The sequence below is a fragment of the Stegastes partitus genome, unplaced genomic scaffold (assembly GCF_000690725.1).
Source record: "Stegastes partitus isolate 25-593 unplaced genomic scaffold, Stegastes_partitus-1.0.2 Scaffold212, whole genome shotgun sequence".
NCBI classification, from domain to species: Eukaryota; Metazoa; Chordata; class Actinopteri; family Pomacentridae; genus Stegastes; species Stegastes partitus.
The window spans coordinates 509665-528137 of NW_007577943.1; the positions used below are offsets into that span (position 1 = coordinate 509665).

General features: G+C 41.6%; 1 protein-coding gene across 2 annotated transcripts; it reads right to left on the bottom strand.

Annotated features, from left to right (window-relative positions):
• Positions 1–628: 628 nt before the first annotated feature.
• Positions 629–17835, bottom strand: nup37 (nucleoporin 37). 2 transcript variants are annotated; one of them, XM_008280876.1, is made up of 10 exons: positions 17762–17835; positions 16372–16569; positions 16167–16288; positions 10526–10598; positions 10197–10291; positions 3973–4063; positions 1788–1963; positions 1660–1710; positions 920–1013; positions 629–827 (listed from the first exon to the last, which is right to left on the bottom strand). In XM_008280876.1, the coding sequence occupies exons 2-10, from the start codon at positions 16525–16527 to the stop codon at positions 714–716; spliced, it is 972 nt and encodes a 323-aa protein (XP_008279098.1). In that variant the 5' UTR covers positions 16528–16569; positions 17762–17835; the 3' UTR covers positions 629–713. The 2 variants fall into 2 exon arrangements, with proteins under 2 accessions (XP_008279098.1, XP_008279099.1); XM_008280877.1 differs by having other exon boundaries at positions 17557–17780.
• Between the last annotated feature and the right edge of the window lie 638 nt (positions 17836–18473).

An 18473-nucleotide genomic window follows, 5' to 3' on the forward strand; every position in this document is an offset into this window, starting at 1 on the left:
GAGGTAAGGTGAGGAGCATCTCTTCCTCGTCCTCTGCCTGCATCCTCACCAACCGCGTGGTTCGCCACAAAGCTGGAGATGACCTGAAATGGCCTCAGACTTCCATGTTTCCTAAAGCTTTTCCTAATCCTGTGGATTTTCTGTGCACCACAGCAGATGGAACAGCACATACAAAGATATTTTCTTGATATGACTCAGGATCTGCCATGGATATTAAGAAAATTGAGGAACAGAGAGGGAGAGGAGACACCTGTATGTATGCGATGATCACGCTGACTGGTGGAGTGCAGAGTTGGCACGGATGCCTCGACGCATTCCTTTGAACTTAGCGGGCATATGACTCTTTGGAAACCGTTCAGAGTGTGCACAGATGAAAATGGCAGGCTCCCGCTCTGACATTCAGTCTCCGTGTTATATGCAGCTGCTCCAGCACCACTTGCACCTAAGCTCTGTTGGCAGGACATAAGAGACAACTGATGTAACTTACTCTTAAGAGGGGAAAAAAAAACAACTCTTCACAGAGATCAGACCTGCCCGCTTTTTATCTGACCTAAAGGGGTGGTCAGATAGAGCAGCAAAGCTCAAGCACGCAAACCATTTCCATCAAATTCCATACAAACCCAGCAAGTACTCAGAAAAATATTTTATTGAACATTTACTAGAACAGGAACAAAGGACGAAGTTATCCACCGGGGAAAGTGCTGTACAGATGTCTACATTTCAGTCATCCAAAAGCAAAGCTTCCTGTCACCTCCAACAACACAGAGCGGCAGTGTCCGGTGCCAACTAAGGCCCGATCCGACTGGGGCCGATCCGATCATCACCGGCTGTAATGACATGAGACGTATGTCACATGAGGCCAAAGTGGCAAAAAATTAAAAAGACACAATAATTTGGACTGTGAAAAGTACCCACTGACCTGTGGGTGGCCAAGATGGTGGATGAATAACTGACTACTGATCTTTCCTGGACATCCAGTGGTGGCGAAGAGGTTTTCATTGGCTCGAGACCACCTGAGCAGAAGAAGAACATCCCTCTGAGCATCGTCACATGATAAAACTCAGAATATCAGCATTTAAATGTCCCATACTGTGCCTCTTATCAACAAATTGATCAAAGTCTCACATGTCCCCACAGTGTTTAAGTTTTTTAGCTCAAAATTACTGAAAAGATGGTTCATTTCACCATGACTGTATGACCCCTAGTTTCAAACTGTTCTAAACAGGTTTTGCTTTAAAACCAACGAGCTGCTGCTGTTCTGGCCTCCGTCAGGAAGAAAACTCTCTCTGTGGAGCTGCCAATCACAGCTGGAGCTGGACAACTAATGGACAGTCCGTTACTGGCTTGTAAGCTGGGAGGCTAACACTGCCAAGTTCATGACAACCACGATATAAATGAATTTCTACCCCATGGGGCCTTTAAGGTTCATCATTTTTATATTTATAGTCTGAAGAAAGAAATTATTTACCCCGCCGAAACAGTCTATTGTAAATAAGAAAAACTCCTGTCTTTTACCTTCTCAGAGAGATTCCTGGAAGGAAAATTTAAAATCTGGATCGAATCAGTTGATAAGAACCTGCTTCTTTTTAGGGAAAAAATAAAAGTCTGTTTCTCTGTGAATTTTGGTAACAACCCACAAAACTAGGTTTAAATCCTTACTTGAATAGCCGAGCTTTATCTATGTGCGCTGGTCTTTTTTCTTGTGGGTAACTGCAAAGAATGAAAACATGGCTTAGACACATCCCAAAGCAACACACGAGGCAGCATCGCTATCGTACATCCCTCACCTGGAGCGCGTTATGTCCCAGATGAGCCAGTCGTTGCCGGCCACAGCGCCCACTTTGATGGTGTTGGTGAGACACCAGTCAGCTGACATGAGCGTTCCACAGTCCAGTGACAGGATGGCCTGCTGGGTGACCAGGTCATAGAAACGAATGGTCCCCTTCTTCTCTGCCACCATTAACTGGAGAGGACAGATGGGCCACTTAAAGCAGAAATGTACTAGGACTGTCACAAGAATCAAGAGTTCAAGCAAAGTCGATGGCAAAATGCTGAAAACATGACACCACTTCTCTTTCTATGACCCCAGAGGTTGTGAAGGAAACTTCAACAACAACAGTGCAACTGCAGTAGAAAGTGAAACTATGATTCAACTGTGACTTGTGTGAACGCAGATATTTTGCATTTGAGTTGGATGATCAGACAGCTCAAGTTTCATTGTATAGCACATTTCATGTACAAATTCAGTGCTTTAATGCAGTAAAATGCTTAAAAAGACACAAAAACAGTGCAAAAACATTCAAATTCAAAGAAAAGACAGTAATAGGAGAATTAAGGATGAAGCACAGACGTTATCAAACCAAAATTTAGAGAATATGTTGAATGGCTCATGAATATAAGAACCGTCCTTGTTTCAAAATGGCTACAGATGAGGCAAATCCAAGCTCCAGTCGGAGAAGATTCCAGTAGTGAACAGCATGATGAACAAAACCCATTTTACCATGTTTGGTTTGAACAGAGACACAGTACTATAATATATAGTATATACTGGACATAATTATAGCACAGGATTGTCACATTTAAAATGAGCAGAGGAAACACCTCAACCTGATCTGAGCAGTTCAAAGACAAGAGACCTAGATCTGTATGCAGAACTTCAAGCTGAGAGAGCTTCACTTGTTACTTCATATAAAAACATGTCATCAGTGTTCAAATCCTAAACTGATGTTGTGTGTCAGCTGTACCAGCTACTTCTGTCATACCAACACTCCACACAAACCATTCACAAACCCTCATGCTAGCTTGTTTAGGCGATCATGAAGTGAGCAAAGCGCTGCTCAGAATGTTAGTAGGTTGATGTTTTATTAGAAGATCTCTCTCCAATCACCCCACTGCAGCACAGCACACCAGCTCACCTTCACCTCTGCGCAAACGCAGTGAAATTACTCTAAGCTACACAATAGCAGTTTGTACATTTGGGGTATTTCAGTAACTCATGTTCGAACAGGAGATTGGTTCTGAAGAAGAATGATGATAATACAGAAAGCCCCGCCCTGTAAGTTGCCAGGATTGGTTCTTCATGTTTGTTACTTATAAAGCTCTGGGAGTGTGACTCTATGTTTTTTAGACCGTTATCGCTACAACCACAGCTTCATGGGAACTTTATCTGCTTATTTTGATCATGGTGTGTTGTCTTCCAGCCATAAAAACACCACATGGACATGGTAACTATTCATTAGTTTGGCACTGACGATTGTGGAATTTCCTGGGCATCGAGACAAACAATTTTTGATATCTTGGAATTGGTTTGTGTTTAACATCCACCTGTTCTGGAAGGGATACACCCTGTCCTAGCATGCAATAGGAAAAACAGGAAAAACCCTCCGACACTCCATCAAAGGCATCCGTAAGCTTTAACTTCAGAGCTTGTTAGAGTTTGGAAGACAAAATTGACAGTCCCTTTCCAATATTGACAATCCATCATCAGCCATTCGTCAGAATTTCTCTCTCAAGCTCAACTATAGCGCTATAAATTTGAGTGGAGAAATGCAACAATTTTTGTATCTCACCCCTTTTTGCACATATCAACAGGCTTTTTGGAGCAGCTATAAACACTGATGCCTTCAGATGTGCTTGGAAACTGCACAAAGATGTTTCACAGCAAAATGTGTATTTCAGTGTTGGACAGAATCTTTCCTTGGCTCATTTGGTCACTCACAGGAATATCAAATATGTCTGACTCCAATCAGGATGTCTCCAACAAGTGAGGGCCGGCCATCCTTCCCACGACAGGAGAAGTGACATTGCTCCATAATGACCTTTGGCAACTCTGGTAAATTTAGATTTTACAGTTCACCCAACTTCACACCTGATTATGTGACTGGAATGTGTTGGTGCAGGTACAGTAGCAATATATAACTCAGGAGCTTGACCTCAGAAGAAGAGCATGTATCTAAAACAACCCCCACCTACCTTGAACACTTCCTCTGGGTGCCAGCACACACTGATGCCAGGAGAGCGGAGTCTGAGAACAGTGCTTTCATTTCCATCCAGGTCCCACACTCTGCAGAAAATGAATTCAAAATTGAAAACAATGAGGACTGACACGAACAATGAAATACAGCAGCAGCGCCCTGTTTGATCTACTTTGTTTCATTGTATTGGACTCAACACCGCATTTGTATTTTGGGCGCTGTGAGAATTAATGGCAAAAATTGGTATAAATGAGAGAAGGTGAAAAAAACAGGATTTTTCATCAGTTCTAATTAGCCATTTTACAGATTGATTCAGCTTGATGTGTGAACTGCTCTTGACCTAAATTCCAAAAACAAAATCCACACCCTCTTAATTAACAGCAAAGATGGGGGTTTTAGAACAAACTGCTAAAAATAGCATCGGATTTTGAGTCACCCTTCGACTCTTACATAACATCAAACAGAAGTCACCTCACAGTGGTTTGTTTTTTTTAGTCGCAAATACATAAAGACACATAAAGCTTTGACCCCAAAAGATGTACAGCAAGAAGGTTCCTCACTCATATATGCAAAAATATTCTTCAAAGTTGTTTCTGGGGATACGAAATCAGCAGCTCAGTGCAAGACACAACTGGCCTTCCATGGCATATGATGGGGCAGTGATGGATGACGTGTTTTCATTCAAGTTCATGGTTGCTCCTACTTCATCCAACTCCTGGTGTTTGTGTACAAGCGATGTGCAGGGTCTTCCTGCTTTTTCCAGGGAAAAGAGGTTCTTTTTTCAGATCCGGGCCTTCAGCTGTGAAGACAGACAGACTTATGCTGGACTCCACGAACAGGGAAAACGCCAGCCTCACATTACATTGAGCTATGATAGCACCGGCAGAGGGCAGAGGGGGGGGCAGCGCCCTCGCCTGAGACGGCGTTACGCTCCACTCGCATTACAGCAAATGTTTCGCTGTGGGCGGCCCGCTGCCATTCATTTTCTGTGGAGTACGAAAAGGGCACGTCAGCTGAGGAAGAGCCGCAGAGAGAAGTTGAACTACTTTATGCAAATGAAACGGAGGGTTCTTGAAACCGAGCAAGAATCAAAGCTCATGCAAGGATTATGACCAACCTTGATTAAAGTTAACGGTAGCTCCAACAGCTAAATAAGACGTATGATTGCAAAAGCAGCTGAGAAACACCACGGATGTAATGAATCACTTGGATGGAGAGAGCTGTGGTTCCTGAGACCTGGATCTATGGTTAACCACATCTGAACGATCCCTGAACTAGAAGAAAAGGTGGGGATCGGGGCATAGGGGAGGCTGCAAGTGTTTCTGGGAATATAAAACAAACGGTTGTGAAGCATGGGAAGGCGCTGACTGATGAGGTCATGCAGAAGACATCATGTAATAAAGCCCAAAAAGTACCTCCAAAGACCATCTAAATGTCAAGCGTGTTGTTGGAGAGATTGATGTCCTCAGCGGTGCGGTGTAGGGGAGGATATGCCCCGTCTCAGATGAAGACCTCAGAAAACACTCAACTTTTCCTGCCTCGTCTCCCCTGCAGCAGGATAGAGTCCTGTCAAAACTCTGGGCTTCTTTCCTTTGCCCATGTGCAGACTCAGCCAGAGCCTCCGTCGTGGAGCATGAGTGAGGCTGAGAAGGAAAAAAAACAGAAAAACCCCCAGACCACATCAGGAAAACAACGACTAAACCCTATTCTTTCAGACCACTAGCCAAGCAGAGCTCAATTGCACGCTACACCACCAACGGCCAAACTGTGGTCAACCACTCTGCCCTTCAAATGGAGAGCACCGGCTCCCCAAGAAAACATAACCTTTGCCGAATGAGGTGAAAGACATGAGACACGAAAACACGCGTGACCGCCTCAGATAAAACACTGTGTAATTGCATAACACTACATCAAGCAATAACACTCTGCTTCCATGTACAACAGAGTTGAAAAGGACATCTGAAGTCCTGTATTGTGTTATCTAAGTGAGAAAACAGCGAAGCCAGAGTGTTACGGTTTGTCAGTGTTTCCCATAAGTGGAGGAAACGGGAAATGCCGTTAGCACTGTGTGATCTGATTTATTGTAGAGAGCAGAGTAAATAATCGAAGGTGAGGGAGGGAGAGAACTGGAAGAGTCAAACAATATAATCTCATCCCAGAGCCTCGCAGGGTCATCCTGGTTGAGGTACACAGTGTCTGCATCAGCATCTATTCTAATAGGACCTGCTCAACATTGAACTTCGATTTATAGAATTACCATTATCTTTCAAAATCACATTCTGACTTTCACTGTTGGGAGTTAATGATATCATTTGAACTCTAAACAGTAAAACATCATGAAACTGAAGAGGCCTCCTCAGTGAGGTGAAATGTCTTCAAGAACCAAGAAGAGTCGTCCAGCTGCCTCCTACCAAAGCTCTTAGGGTTACCATGACCTGACGACTAAGAATCCACGTAGAAATAACATTATCACCAAATTTTGTGACTCAGAGAATATTAAAACTAGCTAACAAGTGAATAGAGAAGCTGAACAACTGGACACATGGTTGAAATAGGTCAAATTAATGGCTAAATGGTTGAAACAGAGAGCTAAAAGTAAAGAGTAAATGCAGGAAATAGCTAAAATGGAAGAATAAACAGCTAAAACAAGATCACCTAAATCAAGTGATATGGCTAAAAATACAATGAGCCACCACAACATTAAAACCACTAACCGGCAGTTTGATATATTAGGCTGAAAGTGAACAGTCAGTTCTTGAAGTGGATGAGTTGTAAGCTGGAAAAAGCATAAGGATCTGAGAGGTTGGCAAGAGCCAAACTGCGATGGATAAACAATTGGGTCAAAGCATCTCCAAAACAGTGGTGTTCTGGGGTGTTTTCAGTATGCAGTGGTTAGTACATACCACAAGTGGTCGAAGGAAGGACAACCAGTGAACTGACCAAAGGGTCATGGACACCCAAAACTCAAAGAAGTCCATAGAGAGCGATGACTAGCCTGTGTGGTCTGATCCTGCAGAAGAGCTGCTGTAACACAAATTGCTGAAGACCATAATGCTGCCATGATAGAAAGATGTCAGAGCATAGAGACCCCTCAGTGCCCATGCTGATGCCTGACCACCACTGAAAGCACCTACAGTGGCTACATGAGTGTCACAACTGAACTGGAATCAAGTTTTCGTTTACCTCACGTGGATGGCCCGGTGTGTTGTCATAGGGAAAGAGATGGCAGGAAGATGCACCATACAAAGAAGGCGAGCTGGCAAAGGCAGTGTGATGCTTCGAGCAAGATTCTGCTTGAAAAACCATTGGGTCCTGCACTCATGTGGATGTTACTTTGACACGTGGCACCTACCTAAACACTGTTGCTGACCATATCACCCCGTCACGCCAACGGTATTCCCTGACGGCCTCTTTCAGCAGGATAACACTCTCTGCCACACTGCAAATACTGTTCTGGAATGGCTTGAGGAACATGACCAAGAGTTCAAGATGTTGACTTGGCCTCCAAATTCCTCAGATCTCAAGCTGATCAAGCGGAGATCCCACCTCAAAATTTCAAGGACTCACTGCTAATGTCGTAATACCTGATATTACAGGACACTTTCAGAGGTCCATGGAGTCCAGGCCTCGATGGGTCAGCACTGCTTTGTTGGCACAAGGGGGACTAACACAATAGGAAGCATGTTGCTTTGCAGCAGTGACTAACAAGTGTCTGTACAAATAGCTGAAATAGCTAACTGAACATAATGAATAAATGATTGAAGTAAGCTTAAAGTTACAATTTAGCTTAAAGTGAGTTGAAATAGCTTAAAGTAATCGACAAATGGTTAAAATAGTCAACTAAAAGTAATGGATAAACTACTGCAATAGATAGTTGGTATGGATACATTTCTGCAATCTTCTTCTGATCGATGTTGGGGATGGCTGAAAGTAATCAATAAATGTTTCACGTTGAGGATAAGTGCTGGAAACATCCTTCTTCTGCCTGATTCAACGGGAGACAAAATGCAAGCTCGACCAAGCCAACCTAAACATGCACAAATTCAACTGTATGAAAAAATAATCCTCCTTTACATAACTACCAGTGTTAAATCAGGTTTGGTTTATAATCCATCCGTGAGAACATATTCAGAACACGATGGGTGGAGTTTATAGACAAGTGTTTGAACTAATCTGACAGGGTTGTATGGGTGCATGAGATCGAAAAACGTCGGGAAACACAGACAGAAGACGCAATGGATGAGATGCTGTAATTTGCTTTCCTTGCCCAACATATGCGACTGAGAGAGACAAAAGGGATTATCACTGAGAACAGGCTTTAAAAATCCTTAAAACCATGTATATAATGCCGCAGCAGGTGTACGTTGTCCTGAGTTCAGCAGCGAACTCAGTCAACCCCAAATCCTTTGAAGACTCTGCAGTGTGGCCTCATGATCTGTAGGTGGCACATTTCCCTACAAACTCCACCCTGCTCCATCTATACCGACACTATGAGCTGTTTAGACTACATGAAGCAAACTCCCCTGAGCAAGTGGAGTCTGGTTCCCCACCTAGATACTGCAGCATCAGGTTGCATACTGGCAACAGCAGAGATCCCAGAACGGCAGGGGACAGTGATGACAAAACTAAGTAACCTTATAGTAGAGGCGCTCGAGCCAAAGCTAACAGAGTGACGGAGAGGTCATGAGCCCATACATGCAGACACAAACCTCCCTCCCTTTCTGCAGGACCACTTTCCTCCTCTCATATCGAGGATCGGTTTGTGTGGGCTGACTGGAAGGTCCTCTCCTGTTAACTTGATCTATCCCTTGTTCCGCCTCTGTCTTCCTCCCGCGTCCCATATTTTCTCAACATGACAGAATTTAAATCTTTCAGCAGATGGAGCGCACTCCTGTTTTCTCTGGCCGGTCAGCGGAGGGAGGGGAAGAGGAGAGTGGATGGGAGTTTTGTTCGACTCGGACAATCATCACGTTGGTGGCTGTCAAAGTGTTTTGCAATGACAAATCAACCAGTTGTCAGACTTAACATGATGTTTAACACTACAGTGCAGCCTTAGAACCAGTCTTCTGTGGCTTTCCGGCTGTGGGTGCTACCGTTGTAGAATACCACTATGCATTTTGTTTTGTTCATTCAAACTTGAATTTTGGAAAACGTGACAGCAACAGCAACAAAAGACATCGAATCAGACTCTCACTGAACTAATCTCAGCACTTGAGTGGAGAAGTTCACAAGGTAATTAAGTGTTAAATTATTTTTAACTTTTTGAAATTGACTCAGAATGTGAGATAAAACAAAATTAGGCACAAAGATTTTGAACCAGCATCAGAAGAGAGACATACTAACAAAAGCTACAAAAATGAGCTGATTAATGAATCAGTTGATCAGACAAACTCATTGGCTACTATTCAGGTAAGGACATCAGTCATTTTAAGCAAAAACTCCAAACAAATGCTTGTTCAGACAGTTAAATGTAATCATTTTCTGCTGTTCCTGGGTTTCAAATCAGCATAAGATTAAATTTGAAGGTAATAATTCAGCTTTAGTGTTTTCTATCTAATATTTTTCTCTAGCAACACTCAAATGGTTTAACATTTGGCAGAGACATCATTAATAAAATATACAAGTAGTCCTGGATTTCACCTGCCTGGAACTTTTTGTTTAGACTGAGAAATATCAAAAGTGAATTTAAAGAACTTATGCATATGGTGAAAATTTTAAAGTATGGTGCTCAAAGTTAACTTGAAATTTTAAGCTAAAACTAATGAACCAATGGCTAAAATAACTAGCAAAAAGTATTTGACTAAACAGTTGAAAAACAGTTAATACTAATAACTAAGTAGTTAAGGGAGACGGCTACTGCAGCGTGTTGCAGGAGCCTCATGATGTACGGAGGCTGTCCCTGCACTGACCCTGGCTACTGACACACTATTTCCCCCCTCTGGCCTTAATTGAAAAGGAAAATTTGGGGACCTTGTTACAGGTCCCCCTTAGAGAGGAAAATCTTTCTGCAGCTAATTGGATTTCCATATTTAACCAATTAGCTAGAAAAGCTACAAAGCAGCTCTGTGCTTACGCACAGCCACACTGGAGCATGTTGTGCTTAGCATCATGTTTCACTGTGGAAACACTGTCAGGACTTTCTGCACCATTAACAGAGAACAGAACCGAAAATCAGAAGCTGGGAACACACGCACACACACATGGAAATAAAACGGTTTGGACCTGCAAGTGTGGTCATCACTGACGGAAGCAATTTGTTTCCCTTCTGTGGGTTCGAACACCAAATGGTTAATGTAGCTGGTGTGGCCCTCCATCACCTAGGCAACAGCATGGAAAAACAACACGTAAACATAAACACAAAACACACAATCAATAAACTGTTAAATGAATGTTTTCTAGCAAACTCTGCTTCTCTGGCTGCAGCTCTGCTTTGTGTGTGTGCGGCTATATTTCCTGTATCACTAAGTACCAAATGTCAGCGCTAAGTAGAGAAAGTTTGATTCCAAATGACAAGCGCAGTTCTGGCCAATGTGCTCCAGATGTTGCACTACCTTGACTTCATGCCTATCCTGCAGATCAGAAGTCAGCAGGCGTAGCTTTCTGTCAGCTGCAGCGGTGCACAATCTGGAGAGAGAGGAAGAGGAAAAGAACGAGAGGATATAAAAATAAACAAAGAGAGAACATCAAAACAGAGTCAGACCGTATAGACCCAATGACAGACGACATCTCTTTCTACATACATGCCTGCAACTGCCTAGACTGACACCTCTGGATGAGAGTGTCAGTGTGTGTGGTAGAAACTTGGACAGTGATCAGTGGAAACGCTGCCAGGGAGATTCTAATTGCAAGCTAAGATAAACACGGAGAAAAACAAGATTCCTCACGCCATTTACGCATGTCTCTGTTCAAAAACCTGTGCAGAGCCAGGCAGAGGACTTTCCCTCTAATCAGTCCTAGTATATACCAGCGCCTGCAATTATTCACACAATTACACTAACTCACTTATGACAAGAAAAACACACACATATCACCAGAATAAACAGACAGCGGTTCACACATTTTCAGTCGCAGGCACAGATGGATTTGGCATGATGTCACTACAAACACCCTTAACGTGCTTCAGGGTTTTACTGCTACAGTAGATTAGATTATATTAGGATAGGCCCTCTAACCCTGTGAATTAATGTTTGTTGTAAAGCATGGAACACATCCTGGCTGCTTTTTTATTTAACGTCAAAGCCCCCTCCAATATAAAAGGGAAACTCCACTGTATTTTAGCACCTGTAAATTTTAGTGTTGTTGTTGTTTTAAAGTGCTCTTCTTTGCAAAAGACAGACAGAAGAGACACGAACTCATCCATTCTCATGCCATGACTTCTAACTGCACAGAAACTTATAAACACTTATTACAAACCTTGTGTGAAACAGGAGAAGTTTTGGGAAGAGGAAACATCTTAAAGAGTGGAACTTATTTACTTGCTTGAACATTTGAACTCTGAAATCTGGCAGATTATCTTTGACTTCAAAAAAACCCTCTCATTGCCAGTTCCATTAGCTGCAGGCTTACTGATTTGTAGAATATTTTAGTTTTCTGACTCACACACTGCTATGTTTAAAAATGTAGCTCATTTGCTTTCTTGCAAAGAGTTGCATGTCTGGATTTACAGCGGGCAGACTGCTAGCTTACTTAGCATCGAGACTGAAAACAGGAGGAAACTGCAAGCCTGGCTCTTAATGAAGTTCAAAAATTTGCCTACAAGTAACCTTTAAAGCTTAGTTTACACCAACTACAGCCTTTCATTTGCTTTTCCAAATCAGCATGACATTCAGTGCTTTAAAAATAACAGAAAAAACACAATAAATTATAGGGATGCTGAAACAGGTAAAAACAATGGATAACTAAAAAAATTATAAAACATGACAGAATACAACAAACAGATGCAACATTTAGAATAAAGTGTTTGAGAAAGCGTTTCAATACAAACAATTCTCTTCAAGTGATTTAAAAGAAGATAGTGACAATAAGCCAGAGTTCCTCAGGCAGAGGACTGTACTACGAAGCAAGTTCAACATAGTCAGGCTTTCTGTGTGTTAGCTGGCTTAGCAAAACCTGCAACCAAAATCAAAGATAATGAATATCACAACAGTGGTTATCGACTTTCTTCTTTAAACGTCACGCTCCCATAAAAGGGGGTGTTTGATGCATCATGTGACTTTTGTTTCACACAAAATGAACCGACTGCATGCAGTCTACTTTAGGCAAAAGGAGCAGGTTGCTATAATGGAGAGTGATGAAGAATTAAAAAAATGTAATGCAGTAAAAAGCGCCGTTACTGTCGAAAAAGCAAGAGAAGAATGCTGGGAGAAAACTGTTAATCATGGGATTTATTACATCTATTTCAACATTCAGCGCACAGTCAATGCAGCTGCTTATTTCTAACATGACAAAAGCACATAAGAGCTGTTAAACTTCAAACTTCACACTTTTAAACACGATATTCAAGAAGTGTATTTTTGTCAAACACTGTTCCATAATGGTTATGGGGAAATCACTTTAGTTTTTGGCCAATCAAAATGAAACTAATGTTATTGATTGAATATTCTCTGTGATTAATACCAAAAGGCACCACTCTGGCACCATGACACATAAAGCTTGTGCTACTGTGACTGCATGGCGTTGTTCAGTGGCACTACTTAACTCACAGTTCAACAGGTTTGCAGATATAATGTCTTCCCTCAGCTAAAATCCATGTCGCTCAGAGAGAATATCATGAAATTAACTGGTGAAAGGGGGGCGCTTCTTACAACGCATTTAAGCCTGAACAGAACCTGTGAGGTGGGAACATTTAGCAGGTCCCCATCTGAAGATCTCATGCTGTGCACTGGTTGGCAAGAAGACAGCAGCAAACTTCCTATAATGTCAAATGATACCTTTAAAGGAAGACTGTTGATATTTAACTAATGTGCCACATTTATCGTCCCTTTCGCTTCTACGATAATGGATGTCGATTCTTTTGCTGGGTGATGCAACCTGTAATCACATCTGGGGGCAAATGCCCCGACCATGAACTGTAGCATCCCTGGTTTGAGTCTGGCTGACAGCCTTTGCTTCATGTCATCCCCATCTCTCTCCCCTTATTTCCTGTCCTCTCTTTATTGTAAACTCTCAGCGTGTTGTCTGCTGTCTTTACTACATGACGGCCAAGGCTGAGAAATGTGTGCTTGGTGGAGGTCTGTGGTTTCAATAGTCTCCAGGTTATTATAAGCTGCTGTGGTGGCAGCGGTGCCGCTCGAGCCCCCTCTCCTCCCCTCAGCTCTCTCTGGGCCCCCGTTTGAAGCAAGCCCGTGAGAACGTTCTACTTTTCCTGGAAGACACAGCTACGTGCAGACCGAAGGGAGGGATGGAACCTGAGTGGGTAGTCATCAGCGCAATAACATGTGCGCACGTCACAGGGCTGGCTCGAGGGTCCTGTGGAGTAGGCACAGAAGGCCAGGAATTATCGCTGCCTTTCCTTTTCAATTACAGAAAGCCTAAACACCTCCGGGGGGACCGCAGAGCCTTCCCGCTCCAATTAGGCGGAAACTCTTGCTTTCTAACAATCTACAGTTGGGCTACTTTCCTCCTGTCCAAAGCCACCTGAAACAACTTGGCTCACACCCTGGCAGCTGCAGTGTGACAGTGAGAAGCGATGATGCCTACTTTCACTGCTGGGCTTTCACTACAACTGTATCTTGTTCTTTACCAGACGGAATAATGATCCTGTTGTGTTAAAAGACATAGATAGCAGGTTTCTAATGTGGTAGTGAAGCATGGCTTGATACTTTCTAATCCTGCAGTCTGATGACCTTTTATGTAACAAGAGGCACTTGAGCTGCAGATGTTCCACAATAAACACACATCTTTTATTAAAAACAGCCCGTTAAGCGAGGTCATTCACTAAGCCGATAATTAATTATAAAATATGCCAGCAGATAGTTAGGATGGAGCAGACATGAACTCCCATATATACAGTCTGGTCCACAGGTATCTGGACAGTGACACAATTGTCATTGTTTAGCCTCTGAAAGCCGCCACATTGGATTTGAAATCAAGCAATCAAGACGTGGCTGAAGTGTAGACTTAGCTGTTAAATGGAATTACAGCCATGTTTTTACACAGTCTGTTCATCTTCACAGGCTCAGAAGTAACTGGACAAACAAAAATAATCATAAATATAAGGATTATTTTTAAAGGTTCCACATTGTGCAGCCTTTTAGCAAGTTAATAAAAAATCTCACATGTCCCCAGAATGTGTCTTTCAAATGTCTTTACCGCTTAACATTTTTTCCTTTACACCTCCAGGTTCATAACAAATACAAAGCACAATCAAAAGAATTCTTCCCATATGGGACCTTTCATTACTCAGATGCAACTCGTTTGCAGTCAATGATCTTGTGAAGTCTGGGACACATGGATGTCAATAAAGGCTGAGTTTCTTCCCTTGGGATGTTTAGCAGGTGACTGACCTGAGTCATTTAAGAGGTTTCTAGGTTGTCTTCAATGTATGTTTTGGGTCATTATCCATCTGTACAGTTCAGCGCTGCCCTATAAGTTTTGAAACCTTTCACTAAATCTGAGCAGAAAATATAGCTCTATTCACGTCAAAACTCCTCCTGCTCCGTCAATCAGCAACCACGTCATCAATAAACACCACTGATCCAGTTCAACTGTCAGTGACACATGCCATGATGCTGCCTCCACCGTGTTTGACAGATGATGTGGTTTGTTCTTGATCATGAACGCTTCCTTCCATTCTCTTCTCTTCAGTCTTCCCACCATTCTTCTACAAGTTCATCTTAATTCATCCGTCCTAAGAAGCTTTTCAGGATGTTTATGTTTTCTTGAATAGTCTAATGTGGACTTTCTGTTCTTGACTGTTACCACTGGTTTGTATCTTAATGTAAACTCTCCGTCTACTTACGATTGTAGACGGTGACAATGACACGCATCCATCTTAGATAGTGTTATTGACTGGGCTTGATGCTGTGAAGGACTTTTCTCAACAAGTAAAGTATTTTGCAGTCATCCACTTTCATTGCCTTCTATGCTTTCAGGGTTTTTGCTGCTGCTGAGCTCACCAGTGCACTCCCTCTGTTTAAGAAGGTATCAAATTGTTGATTTTGTCACTCCTAAAGTTTCTGCTATCTTTCGTATAGGTCTGATTTGTCATTTTTCAGTTTTCTTCACGTGCACTGACACCACTTTATAAAACATATTGAGAGATCCCATGAACTCCATGAAAATTCATGACTTTTTAATCACCTTGCCTGGAATTAACAAGGAAACAGGCCACACCTGGACATGAAGCTGCTTATCAATCAATTGTCCAGTTACTTTGAACCTGTGGAGATGTAGGGACTACGTCAAAATGTCCCTAAACAAAACAAACATCCATAAACAGCGAATGCAGTGTTTTTGTTAAATCTTGTGAATTATATCTGAAAGTCTAGGCTGCAATCAAATCTTAATCGCTTCATTTCAAATCCTCTGTGGTGGTGTAAAAAACACAAAATTAGTATAAATGTCCAAATATTTACAGACTGTAGTAACTCATGTAAGTCTCAGTATTAAATTGTAGATTTATAACTGTCCAAACAAACCATTTTAATACGATTTATCAATGTATTTTTTTTTCTTCCAGTTCGGAGAATCAGAGTCAACTACAACTCGCTCTAGACTGATAATCAGTCACAGTGGACATCCTGTAAACCTCTGTGTTGTCAATATTTTGCACTTAACACTTAGAGGTGATAAGCACAGAAAGCATCAGTTAATTTGATTCAACCATTCATTGTTTAGTGCATTAAAAAAAAACACCTGAAAATGAACTGCCAGCTGAAAAGCATGGCATTTAGGACCACAGACAAAAAAACACACAGAGAATTAGTACAATAAAATGTCTTCTTAGTTGTAGCCCGAGTGTTCCTATGGTTGATCTTAGAGTAAAAATAACCCCTAAGTGTGCACTAGCACATGGAAATGTGCGTCACTGTATATATACCCTCCGTGGAACACATAAGAAACTCTTCATGTTCTTCAAACCATCAGTCCTATTTTATGATGAATATAGTGTTCTACTACCCATCACCACGCATCATATAATTATGGCAAAAGGTTCTGGATGAAGGTATGGGCTGAAAAGTGTAACACTACCTGATAGTGGGTATCCTGTCGAGCCGGGACTCAGGGCTCCAGGCAAGAGCATCAACACGCAATTCATGATGAAAGGCTCGAAGAACATTGAATTCAACTCCCTCGATCTCCACATCCTCCTCCTGTGGGACAACGTTTATGTTCAGATAATATAGAATACACTGTGTGATCAGTAAACCAGACTGTGTCATGTATTATCTCTAACCTGGAACAGGCAGGTTCCCACTACCACATACTGGTTTCCACCATAGGCCAGGAGAGAAGCAGGGGTACCAGAGCTGAAAGGACTGAATTCCACCACATGAACATAGTCCTCACATGCCACCGTGTAGCTGGGACTGCGGCTGGAGTCTTCCTGCATGTTGTGTGTAGTGGTTAAGCTGGCTGTAGTTCAGGGCTTCGACTGTAACACATCAGAAGAATAAAGAACAGACAACATTTTAATCAAATGTTTAGTATGATCAACAAAAAAGTGTTATTTATTACTTTGAAAGAGAAACAGCTGCAACATAATACACGACATAAATCTGACAGATGCCAGAAACTTTGCCATATCAAGCATGTTAAGAACTCCTTTTTTTTCTTTGGCTGTATAAGAAATTCGATTTTTCTATTGAAGTGCCTTTAGTCAGCTCATCAATTAGCTGGATTTGCCAGAATAAACATTCATGTGTGGTAATTTTACTCATAAACCGTTTCAATTGATCAATATCACAAAAAAATGCACACATGGTCCGTCTCTCCTAGCATCACCTCAAATACTACTGATAGAGAAATGAAAATGTGGTTGTGGGAAGTTATGAGCGCGTATCCTGCAATTAGAAAGTAAGATAAAGAATATTCAAATGAACTAAACCTATTCATTTGTTTAAGCACATATTAAAAAAAAAAAAAATACTATCTGTAACAGATAAAATGATTCCTTCACCGCAAAATAGCACAATTGGACACTTAAATCAGACTCTGAAGCAAAGCACGCATCTCATTTTAGTCGATGCTTGTACAGAACCTTAAAACCAAACTTCATTCAGATATTTGTTTATTCTACACATCCTTGTGGGTACAGGCGTGTGCACAGTAAGTGAGACGCAGTGAGGGTTTTTCTTACCAAACTATATTGGCCATTCTAAAATTCGGCTAGCACACACACACAAAAAGTCAAGAGGTATATTTAGATATTGACCAAAATAACAGAGATATTGATATTCTAGTGAAACACAGATGGCGAGTTTATTATACGATACTGTGGTGAGCTTTTCTCACCAGGTTACAAGAGAATCCCTCCTATACAGGCTATTTCGGTACAAAATGAGATATAAATACTATGAGCGATATCTTATGTGAGCTAACGGTACATTCACAGCTCCGGTGTACATGAAACGACACGTACCGGCAACATGTCTCCAGGCAAAGAGCTAAAACGTGAGTGCTGCAAGACACATATGGGAGTCCTGCTAGCTAGCATTTAGCCAAACAAAAGTTTATCTCGCCCGTTTTAACCATTCAGCGCTCAGCGTGACAACGTAACAACTACTCCTCACTGCTGAGAGCCTACTCCGATTCAGAATATAGTAATTACTGATATATTTTACCACCTTATTTTCTGTGAATTCGCTGAATCAAATGCTGCGCGCGTTTCAGATGTTTTTAATCTCTTTCCGGGTACGACACAGAATGTACCATGAAGTGGAATAGTCGGGGGGATTCTGACCAACGTAAACGAAAACATCGAAACCATTTAAACCATATACGCACACATAATTGAAATAAACTAGTTTATATAACCTTAACAACCCCCTCTAGTCTTCTGCTATTTAAAAAAATCAACATTGTGTGACTAAAAAATACTTCGACTCTTAGACAGTCGCCGCTGCTGTTTGCTGCAAGTTGATTGGCCAGGAGGTAGCAACGTCACTGGGAATTTAAAAATTTGAAACAGCAGTTGTTTGTCGTGGACGTGTGCTCAGGAGACTGGAACAATACAAAAGGTTTGCATTATTTAATCAAAAAGTAAGATTATTTGTGTGTATTTAGTGGGAGCTCAGAAAAATGGCATACTAGTGTGTTTTTGGATCAAATAAATCTGAAGTTATTTCAGTAGCTGTTTGCCACTGAGGCTTACAAACCTCATGGGTTTCTTTTCAAGGAAGCTGGAAAGAAAAACATGGTTATGGATTAATTTTAAATTTACTTTCCAATTTATGGTACTTAATTTAGATCCTTTGAGGTTTTTATGGTTGTAGTTGGCTACTTACAGCAACCTGATATTTGTTAGTAAAGAGAGGCTCTTGTCAAGGTTTAAAAATA

What these genes read in the sequence shown, in the direction of transcription:
- nup37 (XM_008280876.1), bottom strand. Translation starts at nt 16,527, where the DNA reads ATGCAGGAAGACTCCAGCCGCAGTCCCAGCTACACGGTGGCATGTGAG. An exon ending in AGGATAGGCATGAAGTCAAG is followed by an intron (nt 10,292 to 10,525) that starts GTAGTGCAACAT and finishes GCTGTTGCCTAG; the next exon opens with GTGATGGAGGGCCACACCAG. An exon ending in TGGGACATAACGCGCTCCAG is followed by an intron (nt 1,711 to 1,787) that starts GTGAGGGATGTA and finishes CATTCTTTGCAG; the next exon opens with TTACCCACAAGAAAAAAGAC.